The sequence below is a fragment of the Macaca fascicularis genome, chromosome 1, assembly GCF_037993035.2.
Source record: "Macaca fascicularis isolate 582-1 chromosome 1, T2T-MFA8v1.1".
Classification (NCBI taxonomy): domain Eukaryota; kingdom Metazoa; phylum Chordata; class Mammalia; order Primates; family Cercopithecidae; genus Macaca; species Macaca fascicularis.
This window is the reverse complement of record NC_088375.1, coordinates 80,629,827-80,656,051: the sequence shown is the minus strand read 5'-3', so window position 1 is coordinate 80,656,051 and position 26,225 is coordinate 80,629,827. Positions and strand designations below refer to the sequence as shown.

The window sequence follows — 26,225 nt, the reverse complement described above, 5'->3', positions numbered from 1 at the left end:
AATAGCAACTGCCACAGATAACCTATTTTTAGAGAATTCAGATGTTTTTGTGGAGAAAAAACTTGAACTATAAAAATACAGCTTTCAAAAGGTGCCTCGCTTGAAATTTGAGACATGTATTTCAGAGGATTAATATCTAAATATACACGCCAAATAGTTTTATATTCAAAACTCCTAGTATCTTTGCCACAATTATATTTAGTTTGAATATTTGAATGTGAAGTCCAAAACTAAATGTATCTGCAATAAGTAAATTTTCCTTTTTTGAAGTTTTTATTCTACTAAAACACATGTCATACAAAATCACTCAGACTTTTAAAATTACATAATTGACCACAAAGAAAGGAAAGTGAAACAAGTGGTGGAGCCACAGACAAGGCACGGCTAGATCTTCCAAAGAGAAGCACTCCACAGCAGCACCTGTTGGCACCAGCACACTGCTCCCCCTTCAGGGAGCTACAGGCAACAGTTTCTGACTACTGGTTAGAAAGGAAAGAAAAATGCAGCTTATGAGAAACAAAGCAGAAAGAAAGAAAGACAAATTTATACTAATTACAGATGTAAAAAAGTATAAATAATCCTAAAAAATGATAACAGTATCTATATTAGTTACACATTTATTTAGTCACATGACAATACAGTTCACAGGAAATGATGACAGTCTTACTTTTGCAAAGCCATCTCCTTCTGCTGATAGAGTTCATTCAGAATCTCCACTTTCTGCCTCAGGGTTTTGCATTCATCTTCCAGTCCAGCTTTGGCAGCTTGTAGTGAGTTGCGGTCATCTTCCAATTTCTTTATCTGGTCTGTAAAGGATAAAACATTGGAGTTTATTTATTTATTTATTTTTTTTTTTTTGAGATGGAGTCTTACTCTGTCACCCAGGCTGGAGTGCAGTGGCCGGATCTCAGCTCACTGCAAGCTCCGCCTCCCGGGTTTACGCCATTCTCCTGCCTCAGCCTCCCGAGTAGCTGGGACTACAGGTGCCCGCCACCTCGCCCGGCTAGTTTTTTGTATTTTTTAGTAGAGACGGGGCTTCACCGGGTTAGCCAGGATGGTCTCGATCTCCTGACCTCGTGATCCGCCCGTCTCGGCCTCCCAAAGTGCTGGGATTACAGGCTTGAGCCACCGCGCCCGGCCTAAACATTAGAGTTTTATGTGTGTGCACAAGAACTTGAGAACTTGTTTGGGGGCTGGTGCTGAGAGAAATGAGACGAATGAAAGCAGGAAGCCGCTCTTTATCTTTCTAATGCAATTTTGTATCTTTCCAAGATATAGCAATTTCTTCTCAAGAAGCAACCTACCTTCCAGGTTACATTTAGTGGACACAGAGGCTCTTAGTTTAAGTTGTAAAAGTTTTAGATCCTCTTCAACTACCGATATTGCAGTCTGTGTCTAAAAATTGCAGAAGAGAGAAGTATTCATAAAAGTGAGGCATAGTAAAAGCATTCACAGGTAATCATGGGACTCTAAAAAGGATTATACCCGAGAGACATCCATCATCTGCTTAATCTGATTTTTCATCTTCTCATTCTGGTCACCTAAAAAACAAAAGGATTTCTTTCATTGCTTTTTCTTCCTTTGCTTTTTAAATCCATATTTTCTTGATTTACCCAAAACCAAACAATTGTCATGTTCAAACATTTAAAGAACAAACAAAAACAGAACAGGGTTAGACTGACTTTTAAGAGAACTGCAAACTTAAGACTGAAAGAGTGAATTCCCATTTGTACATAAACATGTTATACATGCCATTCTTGAGCAAGAAGAAACATGTGAGATAAAGCTCTTTCTTCTCTCTCATATCTACCTCCATCTGGGCTTAGTGTCTTATTCAGAAACATTCCCTCCTATTCTCCTCCAGAATCTGCTACCAGGTGTGGTTTAAACACCCACTACACAAGCAATATCCAACTTGAGAGAGGGCATCTAGAAACACTGTCCTCATCAGTAAACACTGCTACCCTATAGCCTCCACTCTCATGGCCTTAGTTTATGGATCCAACCACCTCGGCACTCTCAAAACCAGTTGTGGTTTTCTTTCATGGCCTTAGTCAGTTTATGCCTCCAACCACCTCAGTACTCTTAAAAACAGTTGTGGGCCTTAAAACCACACAGCTACTGAGATGACAAGTTTTAACATGTTATCTTCATGAAACTGAGAAACAAGTTTCTACTACTGTATGTGTTCAATACTTAGAGGTGTAAGACATGACCAGTGCAGCTCCCATGCACCCTTCTAGTCTCAATGTAAAAACAAAGTCAGTGTTCACTGCATGTTTATTGCTACACCACACCCTAGCAATCCACCTCTGCGCAATGCAAGCAGACATACATTCAAATCCAATATGTGTTTACAACTCGAAAGCTTAAGAGGAAATTCAGCCAGGTGAAAAGTAGCACTGGTGCACTTAAAGACAGGAAGGCAAAACGGGTCCATCCTCCTTGGGACTGATCTTACCTCCCACTTCTCCATTTGCTAATTCATCTGAATCATTTCCACCTTTATTTTGACCCTCAGATTCAGATTCACACTCTAACCGATTCAACTGTGTAATGCAATTAGTCAAAGCCTAGAAAAGAAGTAAAAGGGCATTAAGAGTCTTTCCATTTAATTCTACAGATTTCATGATAATTCACAAGAATTAAGCTTGTATTCATGAGAACGTACTTACATTAATATTATCATCCTTGTGAGTAAGAGCTACTTCCAAATCTTTCTGAGACTTCTCAAATGATTTGATTTGCTCACTGAGCTCAGCATGTAATTTACTCCAGTCTTCGATTTCCTGCTGCAACTGAAAAGTTAAAACACAAGATTCCCACAGGTTAGGGCTTTTGTACTGGAGACATTAGGACCAAGTGAATGAGACAGGGAAATAAGGAGCCATGCCTCTCCTTGGCCTATCACTATGTGCTAAGACCTTAGTTAAGCAGGAGGAGAGAGTGGTCCCAACCCTCAGAGCTACAGTGAGAACATCAGAGCTGTCAAGGAAGTTGGATCTCGTTTATTGCATCCTTCAGAAAATGGTAGCCAATTCAAATAATTCACTTCAAGAAGGAACAGAAGGGTTCATCCTGCTATCTCCCAAGTCCAGACTCCTGCTCATGTAACATTCCCTTGGCTAGTGAAGCAGTAACTACTCAAAGGAGGGTTATAAAATATCTAACTCTTAGGTCTAAAAAGCCAATCTATTACCCACTGGAGGCTACTCAAGTTAAACAGCAATTGGTGTTTGACAAAACAAGACTACATACTCTGATAGCCAAAATAAATTGTACAGAACAGAAAATCCAGAACAGACAGAGAATGTATACCTACACTCAATTTTGGAAGCATACTTTAAACTTTGCATATCTAAGAACAGAATCCTGCACATATATTACCTTAAAAATAGATCTGAGAAAAGGCATTCATGAGGTATGATACTGGGTTCTCTATTTTACACGACCTAGGACACGCACTTTCCTTTACCTGCTCTTTTTTCTTCTTAAGCCTAGCATTTTCTTCTTGAACCCGATGGCATTCAGACTTCACCTTCTCTTCACTAAGCTTAGCTTCATTAAGCGCAATCTGAACCTAATGCAAAATACTCCTATTAGTGAATTAATTCCAAAGAAAATCAAAAAAAGTTACTTTCCCAGCCCAACATCATGTAGTTTTCATTTTTTGCACATTTTAGCACACATCAAACTTTTGCTCTGCAATCAAACTATAATATAGTATTAATATCCTACAGGAATTACAGTCAGCTTTACCTCTGAAAATTCTGAGGCATTCATTGAAATAGCATCCTTTAACTTCTCTATAGATTTCTTGTTTTCTGATATCTGCCATGTAAAAACAGAACACAAAATGTATATTAGGATTTCAGTAGAAACACTGGGATATGTACTGAAAAGAAGAAACATCAACAAAGTATGTCCCAGAGCCATCCCCTATGTTTCAGGTAAAAGCAGGTGTTTCAGTTTTGCCCTAGGGAAAAATCAAGAACTTAAAGAGGTAAGGGAAAATAATCAAAGGCATAAATATTTCATGGCATACACAGCCTTCCTGGTTAGAATAAAATGTGGTAGATGACCAGACTAAAAGGTGAAAGAAGAGAAACTGAAAAAACTTTTAAGTAAACCAGTTCAAATCAATGTGACTTTTTTTTTCTTGTAGCAAGAGAAAAAAAATCCCCAAGGTACTTTAAAAATGCTCTTGCCTAAATTAAAAATGGTAGGACTGGAGTGAAAATAGACAGATCACCCATACAGAAGAATTCTAGATAATTTATGAAGATTCTGGCTCCTCAAGGGGACAGAGCATAACCCTTTTTCACTGTGGGCTGTGTTAGTAACTTCCTTCCAAAGGGTACAATAATGCAAAAAGTTTAAAAAAAAAAAAAAAAGGTAATTTTACAGTGAAGAAATGTGGCAATACTACCTCAGTGAGGTCATCAAGATTAATAGGGTGTGGGATTTATGGGTATGCTCTCTACTATCTTTGCAACTTTTAGGTCATTCTAAAAGTATTCTATTAATAAAGTAAAATGTTTACAGCAAAAAAAAAAAAAAAAAAACTTTGCAAAACAAAACAAAACAAAACACCCAGGACTGTTCAACTGGGTTGTGGTTTCCTAGTTGTTCCACATGTTTCAGAGGGCAGAGCCAAGCAATATGACAATTACCTAGAGTTGAAAACCAAAATACTTCCTAGGCCCATAAGAATAACTTCTTGTGTAAGTACTTAAAATTCCACAAAAATGGACAGAAGTAGGTTCAACTTCCCTGACTCGCACTCTTACTTCACGTAACAGCAAGGAAAATAAAGGGTTCAACTCAATCTACAAAAGAGTTCAAAACCCAAATTGTTAGTAACACTTAGCAGCAAAACTCTTACCAAGTCCTGATTCTTGACATTCTGTTCTCTCTCTGACTCTAACATAACACGAAGATTTTTAGCTGCGTCACCCAGAATTTCATTATTTTTTTCAAGTGTCTTGATTTTATCCTACAAAAAAGATATTAAGGTTAGTTATAGTCATTACTTATACTTTTGTTTTAAAATGTAATCCCCAAAATAAGTTTTTACCTTAAATTTAATTGCTTCATCAGAGAGAATCATATTTTGTTTCCTGGTTTCCTGAACATGTTTCTTTGATTCCTTGATCTACATAAAATAAAGCATTCAGAATCCAGAAATACAAAGTATAGTGCTACCAGAACTCAATTTCAAGTGACTGACCTCTTACAGAGGAAAACAGTACTTTACACATATGACTGCTTAAGATCTGGATGGTTTATAGGAATTAATGGAATAATAAATATTACTTAAAAATACCATAGTAACTGAACTATAAGATAGGTGAAAATAATTCAAGCTGGGACCATGGAAAAAAAAAAACAAAAGAATAACTATACCTTCTGTTCATAATTTGACAATTTTTGTACAAGTTCTGTATTTTCTTTCATGATAATCTTCAACTTCTCAGAAATTTGCTGTTCCGTGACTGAAAAAAGAAAAAAATAATGAGGTTATTATGATCACTAAATGAAACTGAATTACCCAATGGATCAGCAGCAAAGACATGTTATCTGGCACTATCAGGAAAAAGAACTTCTTAGCATAACTATTATGGTTTTAAAAAGTGATATGGTTTGGGTCTGTGTCTCCACCAAATCTCCTGTCAAATTATAGCCCCCAGTGTCCCCAGTGTTCAGGTGGGGCCTGGTGGAAGGTGACTGGATCACAGGGGTAGATTTCTCACAAGTGGTTTATCACCATCCCTGTGGTGCTGTTCTATGATGGTGACTGAGTTCTTGTGGAATCTGGTTGTTTAAAAGTATGCAGCAACTCCCCGCTAACTCTCTCTCGCTCCTGCTCCCACCATGTAAGAAGGCCTGCTCTCGCTTTGCCTTCTGCTATGAGTAAAAGCTCCCTGAGGCCTCCTCAGAAGCAGATGCCGCTATACTTCCTATAGCCTGCAGAAACATGAGCTAATTAAACTTCTTACAAACTACCCAGTTTCAGGTATTTCTTTTTTTGAGACAGGGTCTTGCTCTGTTGCCCAGGCTGGAGTTCAGTGGTACAATCTTAGCTCACTGCAAACTCCACCTCCCAAGCTCAAGCAATCCTCCTGCCTCAGCCTCCTGAGTAGCTGGGACTACAGGTGTGTGTCACCACACCCAGCTAACTTTTGTATTTTTTTTTAATAGAGACGGGGTTTCTCCATGTTGCCCAGGCTGGTCTCGAACTCCTGAGCTCAAGCAATCCTCCTGCTTTGGCCTCCCAAAGTGTTGGGATTACAGGCGTGAACCACCACACCTGGCCTTGGGTATTTCTTTATAGCAGTGTGAAAACAGATTAATACAAAAACCAATCTGCTAACAAGAATAAGGATGTAAAAATACTGTTACAATTTAAGAAAAATATAGTAAGAACCTTTATTTCAATGAGAGTCTAATTTATTTCCAAGATAGGAAATACAGTAAAATGTTATAGCTCAGTATTCTTCCCTGCATGAAGCATCTTTCTTCTCAGAAAATGGCATCACTTCAAATATGTCATTTGCAAAGAGAAATAAAAAACGCAGTCATGCTGATTTACATTTCTAGTCCTCAAATTATCTACTTAAATAAATATTTAATGTACTGACTAAATCATTAGCAAAGGAACACTGGTCACAAGGAATAAATTGGTACTACGTCAACATTTAAGGTCAATCTGCCTCAAATTAATTATCTTCTCCCTACTCCTGCAATTTGTTCCTCTTCATCTCCTATCTCAGTTGGTAGCATCACTATTTCCTCTATCATCCAACCTGGCAACCTAGGAATAGTAAAGTTTTCAGAAGCTATAAGTCAGTCAGATATCAGAAGTCACTAAAACTACTTATATATAAAACCCATATCAAACAACAATACAGAGGGAATAGTACAAAATAAGCCAAAAGATTTACCTTGATATACTCTACTCTTCACCTAGAAAAGAAAAATAAAATTAAATTTGATGTCAAACATTTTATTAACAGATGTACATAGTTTCTAATACAACTGGCAGAATTGTAACCAAATGAGAATTTAATAATAGTTTGGTTTAGCATGAATCCACAAGATGAAAAAAATTTAAAAAGGTTAAAAAGCATTTCAAATGTAACCAGTAGTGATATGCTGTAGTCTGACAGATACAGCACTAAGGTAAATATCTTACTCTGCGGCTAAAGAGATGTTTATATATCTAAATGAGCACCAGTTTTATGAAATAAGCACTTAGCTTGAATAACAGAAATGGCTAATATTTTTGTAATAAATATATCAACATCTTATTTATTCATTTTATTTATTTGACAACTCCAAATAGCCAGAATGAAATCTAAAAACAATGACTACTCAAAAAGACTCTGAGGAAACAAAATTAAAGGTATGATCTTCGTACTAAGACACACACCTCTTTTGCTCACCAGAAAACATCTCAGAAATCCTATTCAAAATTGACTACTGGCTGAATTTAAAAATAATTCTATTAATACTAAACTAGATCATTTGATTTTCCTAGACCACTAAAAACAGTGCTCATAAACCTGACAGGGAAGGGAAGACTGCTAGAGGAAAATGCATAAGCAACAAGAGAAATGACAACTATCATCTTCCTGAAAGGGCAAAACCCAAATCATCCCCTAAAGACAGCACTAAATTATAGGACAAAAAAATCTAAGCAGTAACTAATTTTTTAAAAAGAATCTTACTAAATTTCTTTGCAACCCAGAACATATTTTCCCTTTCAAATATTATGTTGATGAGATGCTAACACCAGTCCACAAATCATCCATAATCCCAGCAAATATACTGTTTACATAATATACTATATTACTGTATACAGTAATTAATATACTGCATACCTAATAATTACAGTATTTAAATCTCACTTATAATACCGTTGTTATAGGAATATGCATTCAGAAAATTCCAACATGGAAAGAAATTACTATCTCTCTAATGTCACGGCCTTGCTAATGAGAGTTAACTTCCTCTGCTCCATTTCACCCAAACTAACAGGCAAGTAGAGACCAAGGTTCCAAAAGTCAAGTGCTGAGGAACGACAGTTAGGACACAGAGCCTATACAACTTTCTAAAAAATGAAAATGGCGTCAGAATATTTTTTATTAACAAATAGGAGAAACGAGAGGGAAATGTAAAATGTTTTCACCTTTTCCCCTTCCATTTACCCTTTGATTCTCCCTTTTTATCTGAGAAAAAGCACCACGAGGTTAGAGAAGGCCTCACAGGAGAAAAGACCCTTCTTTTTAAGTAATTTTACAATCAATTGTGAAAGCAGAGAAAATTTATTAATGATGATATATGTGATATAATTATGAAATCAGAAAAACAGTACTGTTTTAGAAAGATTGGCACACAATAATTTTGGCCATTTTAACTGTGAAGTTTCAATAGGAAGCTTTTCATCTGCAAAGTTCATTTACACAAAATAATCTTCTCCCAATTATGTTAAATAACTATGAAGCCGAATGCTACATAGTATAATCATAAGTATGTACAAGTATGAGTATACACACTTATACATACATATGTTTAAGTCTGAAAGACAAATTCTGCACAGAAGATAAAAAAATTAATGTTGTGTCTTTACACAGGATATAATTTGTATTTCCAAATAAAAAGGTATTTTCTGACTAAAACAGTACATGATCAAATCAGAAAATCTGGGAAATACACATTTTTTAAAAACTGAAAACTTACCTCATCTCCTAGATATAAGAATTTTTATCATTTTGTTGTATTTTCTTGCAGCATTTATTTTCTGTGTGTATGCTGATGTAATATACAGTTTATACCTTAAAGTCTTGGTTTCTACTTTTCTTCTACTTCATGTTAAATTGTGAGTATTTGTTGTGCCCCTATGTCTTTGAATTGTATCAAGCAGCCTAATATCCCATTATATGAACATACAATAATTTAACAACTTTCCCACTGTGAATCACAGTAGGTTGTGTTAAAGTTTTCACTCTAATAAATACTGTTCTGCTGAATGCTCTTATGTAGATATTTAAAACTTTTTTTTTGAGACAGAGTCTCATTTTGCCACCTAGGCTAGAGTGCAGTGGCATGATCTGCCTCCCCGTTTCAAGCGATTCTCCTGCCTCAGCCTCCCGAGTAGCTGGGATTACAGGCTCTCGCCATCACCCCCGGCTAATTTTTGTATTTTTAGTAGAGAAGGGGTTTCGTCTTGTTGGCCAGGCTGGTCTCGAACTCCTGGCCTTATGTGATCCACCCGCCTCTGCCTCCCAAAGTGCTGGTATTACAGGTGTGAGCCACCACACCTGGCCATGTAAGATATTTAACGCATGATCGGTTATTTCTTTCTTTCTTTTTTTTGGTTTTTTTTGAGATGGAGGAGTCTCACTCTGTCACCCAGGCTGGAGTGCAGTGATGCATTTCGGCTCACTGCAGCCTCCGCCTCCCAGGTTCAAGCGATTCTCTGCCTCAGCATCCCGAGTAGCTGGGATTACAGGCATGTGCCACAACACCCCACTAATTTTTGTATTTTTAATAGAGATGGGGTTTTGTTATGTTGGCTTGGCTGTTCTCAAACTCCTGGCCTCAAGTGATCCACCTGCCTCAAACTCCCAAAGTGCTGAGATTACAGGCGTTGAGCCACTGTGTCTGGCCGACTGGTTATTTCTTTAGGATTGATTACTAGACATGATATTAATACAATATAAAAGGATATAACCATTTTTAAGGCTTATGATACACATCATGAAACTATTTTTCAGGATGGCTCTAAGAATTCCTAGTTCTACTAACAGTGTACATATGTCCTACCTAATTCTTTCTTTTTTTTCTTTGTGAGTTGAAATAAAGACCCACCTAATTCTTAATATTTAGATTTTGATATAAGGGACATATAAACTGAAGTTTTCCCATTGAGATTATACATGTTGTCTTATCCACTTAAGAACGTACCAACACAAAAATTATACTAAACTATTGTACAAGGTTAGCTTGAATTAAAAGCATTAATATCTGTTCACATTAGAAACTGAAAAAGAAACAAAAGGGCTGTGATTATAAAACCATACTTGAATTTATGAGTTAAAGTATGCATTAATTTACTCACAACAAGGACAGTTCTCCAGAAGAAAACGGCAAACGAAACAATTCCCAAGAAGGCAGTGATAAGCACAGGTTTCCACGGCAATCCATAAAAATCAGGCCCAGGCTGAACATCATCAGGCAATGTAGCAACTAGCTGAAATGGGCATGTTAGAAATAATGAGAAACCTTAAAGAAGCTTACCATAAAGCAGTCACAAAGACTCATTCATAGAAATTCTAAACCAACTCTATCAGATACCTATCCCCTCAAAAATCTTCAGTAGCTCTCACTGCTTCAAGAAAAATAGGATACTGGGAGTCTCACACTTATTGTTTGGCTTGTTGTGTTCTGAAGTACTATGAGTCTGAATGTCTTTAGGTTGGGCATATATTTCTAGTTTACAATAGGCCCTGATACAATATGTTATCTAAAACATGGCTGGAATTTCTCTTGAATAGGTTGTTTTTTATTGCTGAAAAAACCACACAACATATAAAACCTTATATATATAAGTAACCAACTTTTTATGGCTGCAAATAAAACCAATATGATGATAATGAATACCACAAATAATGTGTTATTCCTCTAAGATTTAAAATCTTAAATCGACTCTTACATAAACAAAGAACAAATGCTAAGTTTGGATAGCTCCTGATAACTGATCTAGATAAACCGCTTTGAATTTAGTGCCTTAATTCTAAATGTTTCCTTGAAAACAGTGCATTAAACACCTGTCTGATCTATGCCGTTTTCACAGCCCTCTACAAGTACACTATCATACTGGTCCCATCCCCCAACAGAGCCGGGGGTTATGCGGAAAAGACCTGTAAGCCCTCTGTGTTTTGATCGTGACTTCACACCATAACATAAAGTGCTGTAACTTCGTAAGTACGCAAAAAAAAAAAAAAAAAAAAAAAAAAAAAAAAAAAAAAGGGACGAAATCTCAAACACACTCCCATCTGCCTCCCTAAACAGCATAGAAAACGTCTTGCTTTCCTCGGATCTGACACACTCCATTTCTCCTTTGCACAATCAATGCACCCACTCTGCTCAGAACTCTTCCACCCGCCTGTGACAGCTTGAGTCCCTCCCTGGGAATGGGGACTGTCACCTCCAGCAGCTTGGCTATGAAGGCTGCGTAGAGCACCGACAGGGGTCCCAGAAGTTCCGGGTCCCCCGGGGTAGCGGTGATAGAAGGCACAGTGGCAGGTACTGAGTCCATTGTGTAGAACAGCTGAATGCAAGCGACAATTCCCAGGGGAATGGCACTGGGTCCCCTGTCTTTCAGAGCTTCCTCCTGCGGAAAGGCCCCAGTTCAGGGGGCGGACTCTGGGATTGAACTTCGCCTTCCACCGCTGCCGGCACTTTCGCTTTATGCCGCCTATAAAGCACGTCATCAGCCACGGCCCCTGGCGCATGTCAAGGCACCAAAAGAGTTGGCCCGCGAGGGCGGGACCAGAGCAGACGGAACCAACTGTCGAGGGGGCGGGGGAGAAGAGCGAATGGGGAGCGGAAGACTTCAAGTAAAGGGAGGCGGAAGTGACTGGCGCTTCCGCTAGGAACCTGCGACTTACAGAGCCCCGGAGTAAGGAGGCAGGGATCTACGTAGAGGAGGATTGTGGGCAGCAGCTGGGGAAAAGGAGAAAGGCAGGCCTCTCGTGCCGGCCCGGAGCTGACCCTTCCTGTCACAGCGTGGAAGGATCACCGCTCAGAGGGGGCGCCGCTGCCGTGCGCGGCCTTTCTTCCCTGCCTACTCAGTCCTCTGCTTAGCGTTCCGCCTGCTGACCTCCATTGCACTCGCTGTCTCACATTCTTGCCGACACTCTTATTAAAAAGCCTTACCCAGGAGTCATGTCATCGTGTCACCCCCATGCACAGGGGTTCAGTTATGGGTCCCACTTTTTTTTTTTAGATGGTGGCTGCGGGAAAGGGGAGGGAGTCTCCCTATGTTGCCCAGGCTGGACTCAAACTCCGGGCTCAAGCCATCTGAGAAGCTGGGACTACAAGTGGCCGGCCACATCTTAAGGTTGGGGTTACATGACTTGTGGAAAAGGACAAGGATAATGAATAGTATGGAAATCACGTTCCAAAAGTTGAAGAAACCGGGGACATTTAATCTGTGGGGGAAAAAATGGTATCTGTAGATAAAAATACCATTTTTAGACCTTTAAAGGTTTATCTTCGAGTTGAATATAAAGTCAACTCAGAGGAACAATCAAGCAAGAACAAGCAGGAAAACCCTAAGAAAGAAGACATATGAAGGGTGTGGTACAAGAGGAGGGCAGGATCTGTAATAACAGTATGGTACTGGCCCAAGAATGCAGACCCACCACGGGGCAGAATAAAAAATCCAGAAATAGACCCCACTGCCCTGGAAATTTGGGATACAGCAAGTCCGCCGGTTAACAGACTTTTTAATAAGTGGTATTACATATCTAGATAACAATATGGAAAATAAAACTGGATCTTTTTCTCTCATTGTTCATAAATTCCAAGTTAATAGAAACCTGAATGTAAAACATGAAAACAAATGGTTGAAAAAATTGAGTGACTGTCTCTGTGTATTATGTGAGTGGGCAAGACCTTCCTAATTATGTATCAAAATCCGAAAGCAACAAAGAAAATGATTTGTAAATTTGATTACTGAAAAACAAAAACAAAAAAACGCGCAACCCCATCCACAAAAATTGCAAAATAATCCAAGTTTGGCAATGGTAACCTAAGAAAAAATATTTGTAACATATTATGAAGGATTAATATTCCTAAAATATAAAGTGCTTTACAAATAAGAAGATAGCCACCAGCAAACCTATAGGAAAATGGGCTGAGGTAATGAACAGATCCCAGGAAAAGAAATGCAAATAATTTAAAAACATATGGAAACATGCTCTGCCTCACTCATAATACAAGAAATACAAATTGAACCTACAATGAAATACGATTTCTCACTTATCTTGGCAAGATCCAAACATTTGACAGCACACTCTATAGGTGAGAGAATGTGGAGGAAGCAGGCACTCTCATTCTATGCTGATCTCTATATAAAATCATACAACCCCTATGATTTGGCAACGTCTCCAGAAATAACTTGTATATTTATCTACTGACTCAACAATCCCACTTCTAAAGATCTATCTCAAAGATACTGGGGATATAACAACAAATGCTGAAAAAATATATGCACAAAACTGTATTATTCCAGCATTACTTAAAACAAAAGACTAGAAACGACCAAAATGGCCATGAATGAAAGACATATTGAATACAACAGAGTATACTGTAAAGCTATAAAAGAAAGTAATTTTATATACTGCTAGGGCATGCTGTCAGAATACATTTTTTTAAAGGTAGAGAAAAGTAGACTACTACTTTTATCTAAGAAAGTCAGGATTTTTTTCTTTATAGCTTTGAGGGAAATACGACATTCAATACGTTATATGTTTTTAAAGTACACAGTTTGATCAGTTTTGCATATGAATATGCCTGTGAAACCATCATCACAACCAACATAGTGAACCTCCCAAAGTCTCCTTATTCCCTTGGTAATCTCCTGCCCCTTTTCACCCCTCCCTGCCCCTGAAACAATTTCTGTCATAATAGATTAGTTTGCATTTCCTAAAGTTTTATATGTATGTAATAATGCACGGTTATATTTTCTCTGACTTTTCTCAGCATAATATGAAATTCACCCACATTGCTGCACATATCCATAATGGTTCATTTGTTTTTATTGCTGAGTAGCATTTCATTGTATGGGTGTGCCATAATCTGTTTATCTGTCATCTATGGATGGATATTTGATTTTTTCCAGTTTTAGGCTTTTATAAATAAAACTTCCAAGACTATCATGGAGATGAATCTGCCACAGCTAGAAATGCTCAAGAACCAGCTGGACCAGGAAGTGGAGTTCTTGTCCACGTCCTTTGCCCAGCTCAAAGTGGTACAGACCAAGTATGCAGAAGCCAAGGACTGTCTGAACATGCTTAGTAAGAGCAACAAGGGAAGAGAATTACTCATCCCACTGATGAGTTCGATGTATGTCCCTGAGTAGCTGCATGATGTGGAACATGTGCTCATCGATGTAGGAACTGGGTACTATGTAGAAAAGATAGCTGAGGATGCCAAGGACTTCTTCAAGAGGAAGACAGACTTCCTAACCAAGCAGATGGAGAAAATCCACCAGCTCTCCAGGAGCACGCCATGAAACCGGCTGTCATAGAAATGATGAGCCAGACGATTCAGCAGCCCAGAGCCCTGGGGGCACCTCAGGCTACTGCTAAGACCTGAGAATTTGTTGCAGAAATGGGGCAGAGGGATACCCCTTGGGCGTGGCTTCCTGGTGCCAGGGAGGGGAAAGGTCTTATGTTTAATGCCAATAAATGTGCCAGCTGGGCAGAAAAAATAAACTGTCAAAAACATTGATCTACAAGTCTTTCTATGCATGTATAATTTATTTTCACTTGGGTAAATGTGTCTCAGGTAAATGTTTAGGAGAAGAATGGCTGGATCATATGCCCAGTGTAGGTGTATACCTTCTTAAGAAACTGACAAGCTGTTTTCCAAGATAGCTGTACCACTTCACATCCCCACCAGCAGTGTATGATACTTCCATTTCCTCCACATCTTCTCCAACACATGGTATAATCAGTTTTTTAAATTTTAGCCAATGTAATAAGTGTGTAGTGGTAACTCATTCTGCTTTAAATTGGCATTTCCCTGATAATTATGCTGAACATTTTTTAATGTGCTTACTTGCAATTGGTGTATCTTCCTTGGTAAAGTGTAATTTTACTGCATTACATTTTTTTAGATGAATGTTGAAGTTCTTTATGTATTCTGAATACAAATATTTTATCAGATAGATGCTTTGCAGTGACTCTTTCCCAGTCTGTAGTTTGTATAACAGTGTTTTTTAAAGAGATGTTTTTATTTTGATTAAATCCAAATTATCAAATTTCTCCTTTATGAATCATACTTTTGATGTCAACTGTAAGAAATCTTTGCCTAATCCAAGTTCAACAAAATTTTTCTCTTAATTTTTCCTATAAGTTTTATAGTTTTAGGGTTTACATTTAAGTCTATGATCCACTTTGAGTTAATTTATGTACATGATGTGAGGTATGGATCAATTTTTTGTATATAAATATCTAATAGTTTGGGTACCATTTGTTGAAAAGACTTTCCTTTTTCCATTTAATTGTCTTTCCACCTTTGTCAGAAGTCCATTGTCATACATGTATAAATCTATTTCTGGATTTTCTATTTTGTTCCAATGGTCTATTCATCTGCTGTCTTAATTACTAGAGTTTTATAATAAGTCTTGAAATTACATGATGCTTGGGCTATTCGAGGTCCTCTGCATTTTCCATATGAATTGTAAAATCAGCTTGTCATTTAAAAAACATCCTTCTGAGATTTTAATTGGGGTTATGTTAATGCAAGTGATCAAATTGGGGAGCTTAACAATATAGTCTTCTGACTCATAAACAAGGTCTATCTCTCCATGTATTTAGGTCTTCTTTAATTTCTATCAGCAATATTTTATAGTTTTCAATGCATATGTCTTACACACTTTTTGCCACATTTATCTGTAAGTACTCCATATTTTTGATAGTATTGTACATGGAATTTAACTTCAATTTCCAATTGTTCATTGCTAGTACATATAAATACAATTGCTTTTAGATGTAAATCTTTATCTAGAAACCTTACTAAACTTAGTACTTATCTAGCAGATTTTTTCTACATCCCACCAGATTTTATGCATGTTGTCTGCAAAAAAAGACAATTTTACTTCTTTCCCAATCTGGACGCATTTTATTTCTTTTTCTTGCCTTAGTGCACTGGCTATTGCCTTACAACACTCAACAGATGTAATGAGAGCAGACATTCTTGTTTCACTTCTGGATCTTGGGGGGGAAGACATTCCATCATTCACTATTAAGTATGATGTTCATTTTAAATCTTTCATAAAAGCGATTTAAGTTCCCTTCCATTCCTAGTTTGTTGATAAATTTATTGTTTTTTAAATTACACAGTAATCAATTTTAGATTTTTTTCAAAGTGGTTTTCTGTGTTTACTGAACTGAACATATGGATTGTCTTTTTAAAGTTTGTCATTATGGTTAATTACACTGATTTTCAAATGTTAAAGAAACTTTGTATTCTCGGTATAAATCCTATTTGGTCATAGAGTATTTTCTTTTTTATATATTGTTGGATTAGATTTGCTAAAATTTTTGTTTAGAGTTTTTGTACCACTGTTGATGAGAGATACTGGTCTGTGGTTTTCTTTCTTACTTGTCTTTGTCTTTGCCTTGTTTTGATATCCTGGTAACATTAGCTTCATACAATGAGCTGAGAAGTATTTTCTGCTCTTCAGTTTAATAGATGAGTTTGTGTAGAACTTGTATTATTTCTTCCTCGTAAGTTTAATAGAATTCAGCAGTGAAGCCATCTGGGTGTGGGGTTTTCTTTCTGGAAAGGTTTTTAGCTATAAATCCAATTTATTTAATAGTCATAAGGTTATCTGTTTCTTCCCAAATGAGCTTTTGCAGTCTGTGTCTTAGACAGAATTTCTTCATCTAAATTGTCAAATTAGTTGACGTAAGTTGCTCATAATATTCCCTTATTATAATTCTAACATTTGAAGAATCTGTGGTGATGTCTTTCTGATTGCTGCTATTGGTAATCTGTATTCCCTGTCTTCTTTTCCTGTTCACTTTGGCTATAGGTTAATCCATTTTATTAATCTCAAAGAACCAGGTTTTGGTTACATTGATTTTCTCTCTTTTCCTTTTGTTTTCTATTTCATTAAATTATGCTCTTATCTTCATTATTTCTTTTCTTCTGCTTACTTGAGGATTAGTTTGCTCTTCTTTCTCTAGTCTCTTACAGTGGAAAATGAAGTCACTTATTTGAGACCTTTCTTTTTTCTAATATAGGTAGTGCTATACATTTCCCACTAGTGCTTTGGCGACATTGTACACACTTGATATATTTGTTTTCATTTTATTGTCTTTATTCTTTTTTCTTTTCTTGAGACAAGGTCTCATTCTGTCACTTAGGCTGGAGTGCAGTGGTGCAATCCCTGCTCACTGCAGCCTCAATATCCTGGGCTCAAGCAACCCTCCCACTTCAGCTTCCTGAGTAGCTGGGACTACAGACATGTGCCACCATGCCCAGCTTTTGTGTGTGTGTGTGTGTGCATGTTTTGTAGAAACAGGATTTCACCATGTTGTTCAAGCTGGTCTCGAAGTTCTGGGCACAAGTGATCCTCCTGCCTCAGCCTTCCAAAGTGCTAAGATGCCACTGCGCCTGGCCTGTTTTCATTTTCACTCATCTCAAAATACTAATTTCTCCTTTTCCTTTTAAACTCATAAGATGATAAGAAAAAAGTGTGTCACCTAGTTTCCAAATATTTGGGGATTTTCCAGATATTTCCATTATTGATTTCTAACTTAATTATATTGTGAAGAGAACACATTTTGTACTACTTGAATCATTTTATATTCATTAGACTTGTTTTGTGGCTGATAATATAGTTCATTTTGGTAAATGCTTCATGTGCACTAAAAAGTATATGTATTCTGCTCTTCTTGGGTGGAATGTTCTATAAACATCAATAAGGTCAAGTTGGTTAATGATGATGTTCATAACTTCTAGATCCTTATTGACTTCCTATTCTATCAGTTATTGAGAAGGGGTACTGAAATCTCTAATTATAATTGTAAATTTATCTATTTTTCATTGTTGTTCTATCCATTTTTGCTTCATGTGCTTTGAAGATACATTACTAGGAGCACATTCATTTAAGATTTTTATATCCTCTTAATTAATGGACCATTTTATCATAAGAAATGGATTTTCTTTATCCCTAGTCATGTACTTTGCTCTGGAATCTTCTTTGGTTTAATATAGCCACTCCAGCTTCCATTTGACTAGTGTTAGCATGGGATATCTTTTCTCAATCTTTTTAGTTTTAACTTTTTTTCTATCTTTTTATATAAAGTTTACAGACATCTAGTTGGGTCTTGCTTCTTTACCCAATCTGACAAACTTTTCCTTTTAATTGGGGTATTTAGACAAGTTCCACCTACTGTGATTACTGATATAGTTAAAAGTTTAGCATCCTCTTTTTTTTCAATTTGTCCCACCTGTTCTTTGTTCCCATCTTCTTTCTCTTATTCTGCCTCCTATATCAGTCTTTTTAATTATTCCAATTTATCTCATTTATTGGCCTATTAGCTATAACTCTGTTATATTAGTGGTTGCTTTATAGGGTTTATAGTATACATTCTCAACTTATCACAGTCTATCTTCAAATGACACTACACTATTTCATTTATATAATAATAACTTTATGGTAGTTACTACCATTTCTCCCTCTTCTGACCTTTACACTATTATCATACATTTAACTTTTACATATTTTCTAAACCCCATATTATACTGATATTGTCTTTAAAGTCAATTAACATTTAAAGATATTTAAATAATAAGAAAATGGTTTTATATATTTATCCACAAGGTTATCACCTGGCATTCTTCACTCCTTTGTGTAGTGTCATATTGTCATTTTCCATCAGTCTAAAGGACTTCCTTTAACCTTTCTTATGGTGCAAGTGTGTTGGTGAATTCTTTCAGCTCTTGTATGTTGTTGTCAGAAAAGGTCTTCATTTCATCACCTTTGGTTTTGAAAGATATTTTGCCGGGTTTGATGTTGCAGGTCAACAGTATTGCTCTTCAAGTATATTAAAGCTATTACTCCATTGTATGCTCTCATGCCTTATTATTGACAAGAAGTCTGATGTCATCCGTGACATAGTTCCCCTCTCTCTGTGTAAAATGTCTTTCTGCTCTGTTTTGAGCAATCTGATTATGACAGACCTTGGAGCAGTTTTCTTCATGCTTCTTGTGCTATGGGTTTCACTTAGCTTCTTGGGTCTGTGGCTTTACAGTTTTCATAAATTTTGGAAAAATTTCAGTCATTATTTCTTCAAATATTTTTCCAAATGCCTTTTCTCCCCTCTTATACAGAAATTCCAGTTATACATCTATTAGGCTGCTTGACAGTGACCCACAGGTCACTGATGTTGTGTTCACATTTCTCAGGGTCTTTTTCCCCCTTTGTGTTTCATCGAGGATAGCTTCTACTGCTGTATCTTTGAGTTCACTAATCTTTTCGTCTACAGTGGCTACTCTGGCACGAATCTCTTCTAGTGCATTTATTGTCTCAGGCACTGTGTAGTTTTTCATCTCCAGAAATTTGATTTGGGTCTTTTTAAAAAACAACTCTTTCATGTCTCTCCTTACTTTTTTAACATCCAAAATACAGGAATAGTCACTGTTTTAATACCCTTGCCTAAATCTAATATCTCTGGCAGTTCTTAGTTGGCTTTGATGGTTTGATTTTTCTCCTCATCCTGGGTCATATTTTCTTGCTTCTTTGCATGCCTGATAATCTTTGATTGTATGTCATGCTTACGAACACATATCCTTGAGCTTTGCTCTAGGATGCAATTCAATTACTTGGAAACAGTTTGGTTTTGAGTCTTAAAATTTGTCAGGCAAGACATTAGTAGCATTTAGTCAGAGGCAAGACCCTTCTAAGAACTCTGGATCTCCCTACTATTATTAGGTTTTCCAGGCACTATTTCTAGCCCTGTGTCAAAAACCATTCCTTCTGATCACTTAGATGATTTCTGTGACTTTGAGTAGTTCTGTTACACACATGCTTACGAACTCCTAACCTCCCAAAGTGCTGGGATTACAGGCATGAGCCACCACGCCCAGCCCATAGTATCCATCTTTCTGGTACCTTTTCCTGCATATTTCAGATGTCTCAGTCTCCCTGAACTTTGATCTCTGCCTCCTCTGCAAGATGGGTGTACTCCGCTTGTGTTCCCCATCCCTGCACTGAGGTCAAGAAAGTACTGCCAGGTAGAAAGCTGGGAGGTTGTAGAGCTCACCTATTTGTTTCCTTTCTCTCAGGGGTCAGAATTCTGTGCTGCCTGTTGTTCTCTATATGAAAAACAGCTTTTAAAATATATTTTGTCTAGTTTGTTTATTGCTTTCAGTGGGAGGGTGAGTCTCATCCCAGTTACGCTGTCTATGGAGTTCTTTCTGTTGTTGTTGTTGTTGTTACTGCAGTGCATTCATTGAAGAAACAGTTTTGTTTGGCTCCTAAGGTATATGATGGTCTAGATTTTGCTGACTACATCCCCCTGGTATATTTTAACATGTTTCTCTGGTTCTTTATATTTCCTGGGAATTGGTAGTTGGATCAGTAGTCAAATTCAAATTCAATTTTGTTTGTCAAGAATACCTAATAGGAGATGTTGTGTACGTCTATCGGGAGGCATTTAACATCTGGGTGTCCCTCTTTTTTTTAAATTCTCTTATATTGTTCCTTCATTTAAAGGCTGGGGTATTTCTACAAAGAGAAAATTATGATCAAGCATTCTTTACACTGAGATTTGGCTTGTATAGTTAAGGCAGGGTAAATATTTGATTCTTTTTCTTTATTTAAACAATTTTCAAAATAATGAGCTAGACAACTCATTATTCTTGGCATTATCAAGTGATGTCCAAAGGGTTCGAGACCAGCCTGGCCAAAATAGTGAAACCCCGTCTCTACTGAAAAATACAAAAATTAGCCAGGCGCAGTGACGGGCACCTGTAATCCCAGCTACTCAGGAGGCTGAGGCAGGAGAATCACTTGAACCCAGGAGGTGGAGGATGCAATGAACCGAGAAGGCGCCACTGCACTCTAGCCTGGGCAACAGAGCAAGACTCTGTCTCAAAGAAAAAAAAAAGATGGACACTATGAACAAAAAGAGTTCCAGAAATATGCAAGGAGGTCTCCCCTTCAGCCTCAGCCTGAATTCTAAACAGTATCTGTGTAGGGTAAGACTCCTTAAGGATGGGCAAAGAATAACTAAGGGAAAAAAGAACAACTGTAAGCTAAACAATTCCCAGAGTTGTCACAGGGCTGCGAGACATTTGAATTCCAGCTAGTCAGAGTGAACTGACACACAAAAAGTATGGCCAATAAGCAGTGAAAAAGTGCTCAGTATCGTTAATCATCAGGAATTACAATTAAAACCGCAAAGACATACCCACTACGATAGCTAAAATTTAAGACTGATAATACCAAGTGTCAGGGGAGGTGTGGTCAAATGGAAGTTTCATTAATTGCTGATGGAAGTATAAAATGGGACAGTCACTTTTGGGAATTATTGGGCGATGGTCCCATGGATTCTCTGCTTTTGTATATTTGAAATTTTCCAGGATAAAATGCTAAAATAAATTAAAATATAACTTTAAATATTTAAATGATTACTATGTAAAAACAGAATTAGATTCTATAGAGGAAATCATGGAGGAAAATTTGGAGTCAGTATAAGAATGAACTAGGCAACAAAGGAATGTATAGCCTTGCAAGGTAGGCGGCTCACACTAGGAACTGGTGATGCACAGGTCCTAAAAAGGCAGGATTAGAGTACAGGGAATTGCTATGACTACTGAGAAGTTTTTTTAAGCCTTTCAAAAGTCAGAATTACACTTTATACCTCTTGGAATCTTTTATTCCTAGCACAATTTCTGGTACATATTTAGCCATCAAAATGCTCTTTTGACAATCCCTCTCAAGTCAGCATCTTATAACACTGTGCCTTTATATCTTGCCATTCATGTCGGTCATTCCCTGTTATCCCCTAATCACAGATTGTATCCTACACCACTCCTATTATGCCCCAACCCAGGCCTAGAAGAGGGTTCTGTGTGTATCTAGAAATATGATTAATAAAAAATTCCTTCTACAACTGGGGCTGTTAAATTTTTCAAGTGATAATTTCATTCTGGAAACCAAATTCTGAATTCTGAGACTGTCTTAATCCCTGAAAATTTCATTATTCCAACTGTACAAATTAAAATACACACCTTTACCCAGGTGACTATCACCAGCACAAAAATGAATAATACTGAAAAACGGTTTGGATTTCCTACTTGTTTTCCATCCTGGTGGTCTTTCCCCTAAAACCCCCAGGTATTCAATGTCTTTCTATGCCCTTTGACCATCCAAATGAGAATTAGGTGAGGGATGAGATCTTACACAATGCCAGATGCTACACCAGACATTTTACATTACCATGTCATTTAATTCTTACCAACAATTGGAGTAGGTATTATCTAAATTTTTCAGATGAGAAAGTTGAGGTTCAAAGTTTAGTAATTTTCCCTAAACTTCTAATCGATAGTTTTGGGATTTGAAATAAAATCATCTTGGCTTGAAACCCATAGATTTTAACAGAAAAACAACAAAAATGCTCTTTCCTATTCGAGTCTTGAAATAACAGGACCTAAAGGAAATGGCTTTGGTGAGGAGCATACTTTCTCTGTAGCCCTAAGGGCAACCTGAGCTCCAACTTCGAGAGCTTGCTTGTTCCTCTAATTTAACAAGAAAAAAATGTCAAATTCTACCAAGTACCACAAGGGGGAGCTAAGTCCTAAAAAGCCTAGATAAGCTTCTAGACATTAAATGTCTCATTTGGAGCATGGCTCCCTTTAGAAAGATCTGAATAAATATTCTGCCGTAAGTGACTCTTGCTAAGAAGCAGACCTGACAATCCCTTTCCTGCTTAAAATCTTCCAAGGATCTCTGCCAACAATGGTCTGACCACTCACCATGGCACACAATTTCCTTATTTCCTTTCTGACTTTCCCTGCGTCCCTCCAACAGATTTTCCCCCTCTTAACTCCATACTTTTTTATTTTTATTTTTTCTGAGACAGGGTCTTGCTCCGTTGCCCAGGCTGGAGGGCAGTGGCACGATCTCAGCTAACTGCAACCTCTGCCTCCCGGGCTCAAGTGATTCTCCTGCCTCAGCCTCCCAAGTAGTTGGGATCACAGGTGTGCCCCACCCTGCCCAGCTAATCTTAACTCCACGCTTTAACACCACCAACTGGCGGGGAATAGTGGCTCTTGCCTGTAATCCCAGCACTTTGGGAGGCCAAGGTGGGCTCCCATGGGCTCAGGAGTTCGAGACCAGCCTGGGCAACATGGCAAAACCCCACCTCTACAAAAAATAGCCAGGCATGGTTGTGCGCACTTGTGATCCCAGCTACTCATGGGGCTGAGGCAGGAGGATCACTGAGCCCAGGAGGCAGAGGCTGCAGTGAACTGAGATTACGCCAATGCACTCTTGCCTGGGCTACAGAGCAAGACCCTGTCTTAATTTAAAAAAAAAACAACAACAAAAGAAAACACCAACTACCCATGCTTCCCTGACTTCCCCAAATAACCTTTTCTTCATGCCTCCATTTCTCTGAATGTGTTTTCTGCCTGACTGCATGCTGCCCGCCCCACCCCCGCCCATCTCCCTCCCCTAGCCCTTCTATTTGACAACTCCAAGTCAAGCTCCCATCTATCTTTCAACTCTGCTTAAAGCATGTCTCAGCAAACTTCTGGCCTTTCCTACCACTCTCCCTCCACAATGAACCAATTTATGCCATCGATTGTTCTACCATCAGGTAAATACTTCTCTTCCTGCCCATTATCATATTACATTTCAAGTGAATGTCCTTCTCTCCTGGCTAAATTGAAAGGTTCCTGAAAGGAAGAACCATGTTTGACAGGTGTGCCTGTGCCCAGCTCCAGCATACAGCAAAGCCTCCGCATGTGCTGAACTAAGAGCGCATTAAAGCCACACACCTGTGGCTCATTTCAAGATCTCTCCTCAAAGGATCAAGAGTCATGTTCATAAAGACAACTTAAGTTCTTCACCTCATGCTCAAAATCAACTTAAAAACTGTAATAATCAACATTTTAGTTAAAAAAAAAAACTATGTGTCAAACTTACCAACTTAGTTAAATAAAATATGAATGAATACATTAGAAGGATTGCATTTTCCAAAGCTGTGACACTTGCTGGCTCTTCGGCAGCTGTCTCTAGTTGCTTGTTTGCATCAATAGCATCCATAGGAGTGTCTTCTCCTGTAATTGGCCCTGGAATTGGGAGGAAAATAGATATTTTGTGCTTTAGAATAAGAATGGTTTCTCTTTTAAAAAAATACTGACTGAATATCCACTAAATATTAGGTACTGTGCCTGGAAAGTAAACATTCTCATCTCTCACTGGATGTTTACTGTGCACTGTGGTGAAATACTCTTTGTGTCAGTCAGTCTATCCTGGACTATTACACACTACAGTGTTCTGTACTGTCTCCTATGAGCTTATGCTATAAACATACTTGGACCCCTTCACTGTATTTTAAGAAGTTTTATTTACCAAGTCCAGATAGCAAATCAAAAAAAGAACTGCATTGCACTGTATTTGGAAAGAGAGGGGTAAAGCAGAGGAAAAACTGAATTTGTGAGTTTTAGAGCAGTGGTTCTCCAACCGTAATTTGCATCAGGTCAGTCTTTCCTGGAAGGCTTGTTAAACACAGACTGCTGGTCCCACCCCCAGAGTTTCTGATGCTGCTGGTCTGGTTGAAAACTACTGTTTTAGAGCATAAGGCCTTTTAAGAATAATATTTTAGATTGAAATAATTTACACAAGATAGTGACAGCCAAACACTGGTTTGTAGGTTAGTTACAGCCTCTGGTGTCTTTCCTATTTTTGATCTCCATCTGTCTTGACGCCTGCTTTTCTCTCAATTAGCTCTGGGATCCTTTTTTCATTTGAGTTTAACAAGTCTCTAGCTCCTACCTTTGACAATGAATCTCCTAGAAGGCCTTCTTTATGATGTCTCCACTTTGTAGAAAAAAATTAGCAAGCTTTACCTGGGTCCAAGTCTTTCTCAGTATTTGGCTTTGGTGACACTTCCGAGGCATGAGTGTCCCGGATCACACGCCAGTCCAAGTCTTTCTCAGCATTTGGCTTCGGTGACACTTCTGAGGCATGAGTGTCCCGGATCACATGCTGGTCCAAGTCTTTCTCAGCATTTGGCTTCGGTGACACTTCCGAGGCATGAGTGTCCCGGATCACATGCTGGTCCAAGTCTTTCTCAGCATTTGGCTTCGTTGAAACTTCCGAGGCATGAGTGTCCCCAATCACATGCTGGCCCAAATGGGTGGGCTCTTCAGAAACCTGCACGTTAAGTTCTGCTGTGTTCTCTTGTGAGAAATTATCTTCATGCAGTGGTTGCATCTCTATAGGTGAGAAGAACACACTGGGTTAGCACAACTTGATGACATTACCTGTTAGGGTAATCCCACTGACCATACCAGCTCCAGGGCACCTCAACATTGCCCTCCATGCATGGGCATCCCATGGAGCATAACTGGGCAGGGAAATAAGAGTTTCACTTTATTCCATTTAAATGATGACTAATCTACATAAAATCTACAGAGGAGTATTTCATAAATATATTTATGGTAGGGACTTCAGTAACATCTTTCCTTGGCAAATCAACCTATGCCCACACAAATAAATTTGCAAAAGAGAATTCTACTCAAGAGCAGAAATGTGAAACATCTATTCTGCAGAGAAGTAACATGAACTCTTGCATACACAAGCATGCCTTTCTCACAGAACTAGTACAGACAGGGACATTCCATGCCAGGGCAGCTTGCTGAAATGTCCTTCGAATACTTTCAAAGTACCTCTAAGAGTCAAAGAAAGTGAAGCCATCTCCTTTCCTAAGAGGCTCAGGGGACAGTCCAATGTGATCCACAGCAAAGGTGAATTTCCTTGTAGCCTGATATTTTACCCTGAAAATTCATCTGAATATTGCCTTCTTATCCAAAATACATGTTTTAATTAAATGCAAAAAAGTTCTCCTCCCCCAACTCTCAGGAAAAATTAGCACTCTGGAGTAGTACATTTTCCTGTGGCTTCCTGTCCCCTTGATACTCTCAATTCAGATACATCTGTCTGAAAAGCTGGGATACACCAGGTGCGGTAGCTCACACCTGTAATCCCAGTACTTTGGGAGGCCAAAGTAGGAGGGTCAATCGAGGCCAAGAGTTCAAGATCGGCCTGGGTAATATATCAAGACCCTGTCTCTACAATAAATAAAAAATTAGTTGGGCACAGTGATGCATGCCTACTACAGGCTGAAATGAGAGGTTTGCTTGGGCCTAGGAGTTGGAGGCTGCAATAAGCTATGATCATGCCA

At 38.1% G+C, this 26,225-nt stretch overlaps 1 protein-coding gene and 1 pseudogene across 6 annotated transcripts in view; one reads left to right on the top strand and one right to left on the bottom strand.

Annotated features, from left to right (window-relative positions):
* MIA3 (MIA SH3 domain ER export factor 3) overlaps nucleotides 1-26,225 on the bottom strand; it is a 53,333-nt gene that overhangs the window by 12,259 nt on the left and 14,849 nt on the right. For 4 of the 6 annotated variants that reach the window (XM_074036934.1, XM_074036938.1, XM_005540911.5 and 1 more), the window contains exons 5-18: nucleotides 24,889-25,257; nucleotides 23,963-24,108; nucleotides 10,124-10,255; nucleotides 6,945-6,966; nucleotides 5,407-5,495; nucleotides 5,078-5,155; nucleotides 4,886-4,996; nucleotides 3,760-3,831; nucleotides 3,476-3,580; nucleotides 2,676-2,798; nucleotides 2,462-2,573; nucleotides 1,486-1,541; nucleotides 1,305-1,395; nucleotides 668-806 (exon numbers count right to left, since the gene is read on the bottom strand). In XM_074036934.1, the coding sequence (XP_073893035.1) occupies nucleotides 668-806; nucleotides 1,305-1,395; nucleotides 1,486-1,541; nucleotides 2,462-2,573; nucleotides 2,676-2,798; nucleotides 3,476-3,580; nucleotides 3,760-3,831; nucleotides 4,886-4,996; nucleotides 5,078-5,155; nucleotides 5,407-5,495; nucleotides 6,945-6,966; nucleotides 10,124-10,255; nucleotides 23,963-24,108; nucleotides 24,889-25,257 (1,645 nt within the window). Of the gene's footprint in view, nucleotides 1-667; nucleotides 807-1,304; nucleotides 1,396-1,485; nucleotides 1,542-2,461; nucleotides 2,574-2,675; nucleotides 2,799-3,475; nucleotides 3,581-3,759; nucleotides 3,832-4,885; nucleotides 4,997-5,077; nucleotides 5,156-5,406; nucleotides 5,496-6,944; nucleotides 6,967-10,123; nucleotides 10,256-11,212; nucleotides 11,471-23,962; nucleotides 24,109-24,888; nucleotides 25,258-26,225 lie in introns of those variants that run through there. The other 2 variants (XM_045397559.3, XM_015450332.4) reach the window with 1 other exon arrangement.
* LOC141410051 (prefoldin subunit 5 pseudogene) lies at nucleotides 13,805-14,507 on the top strand (annotated as a pseudogene).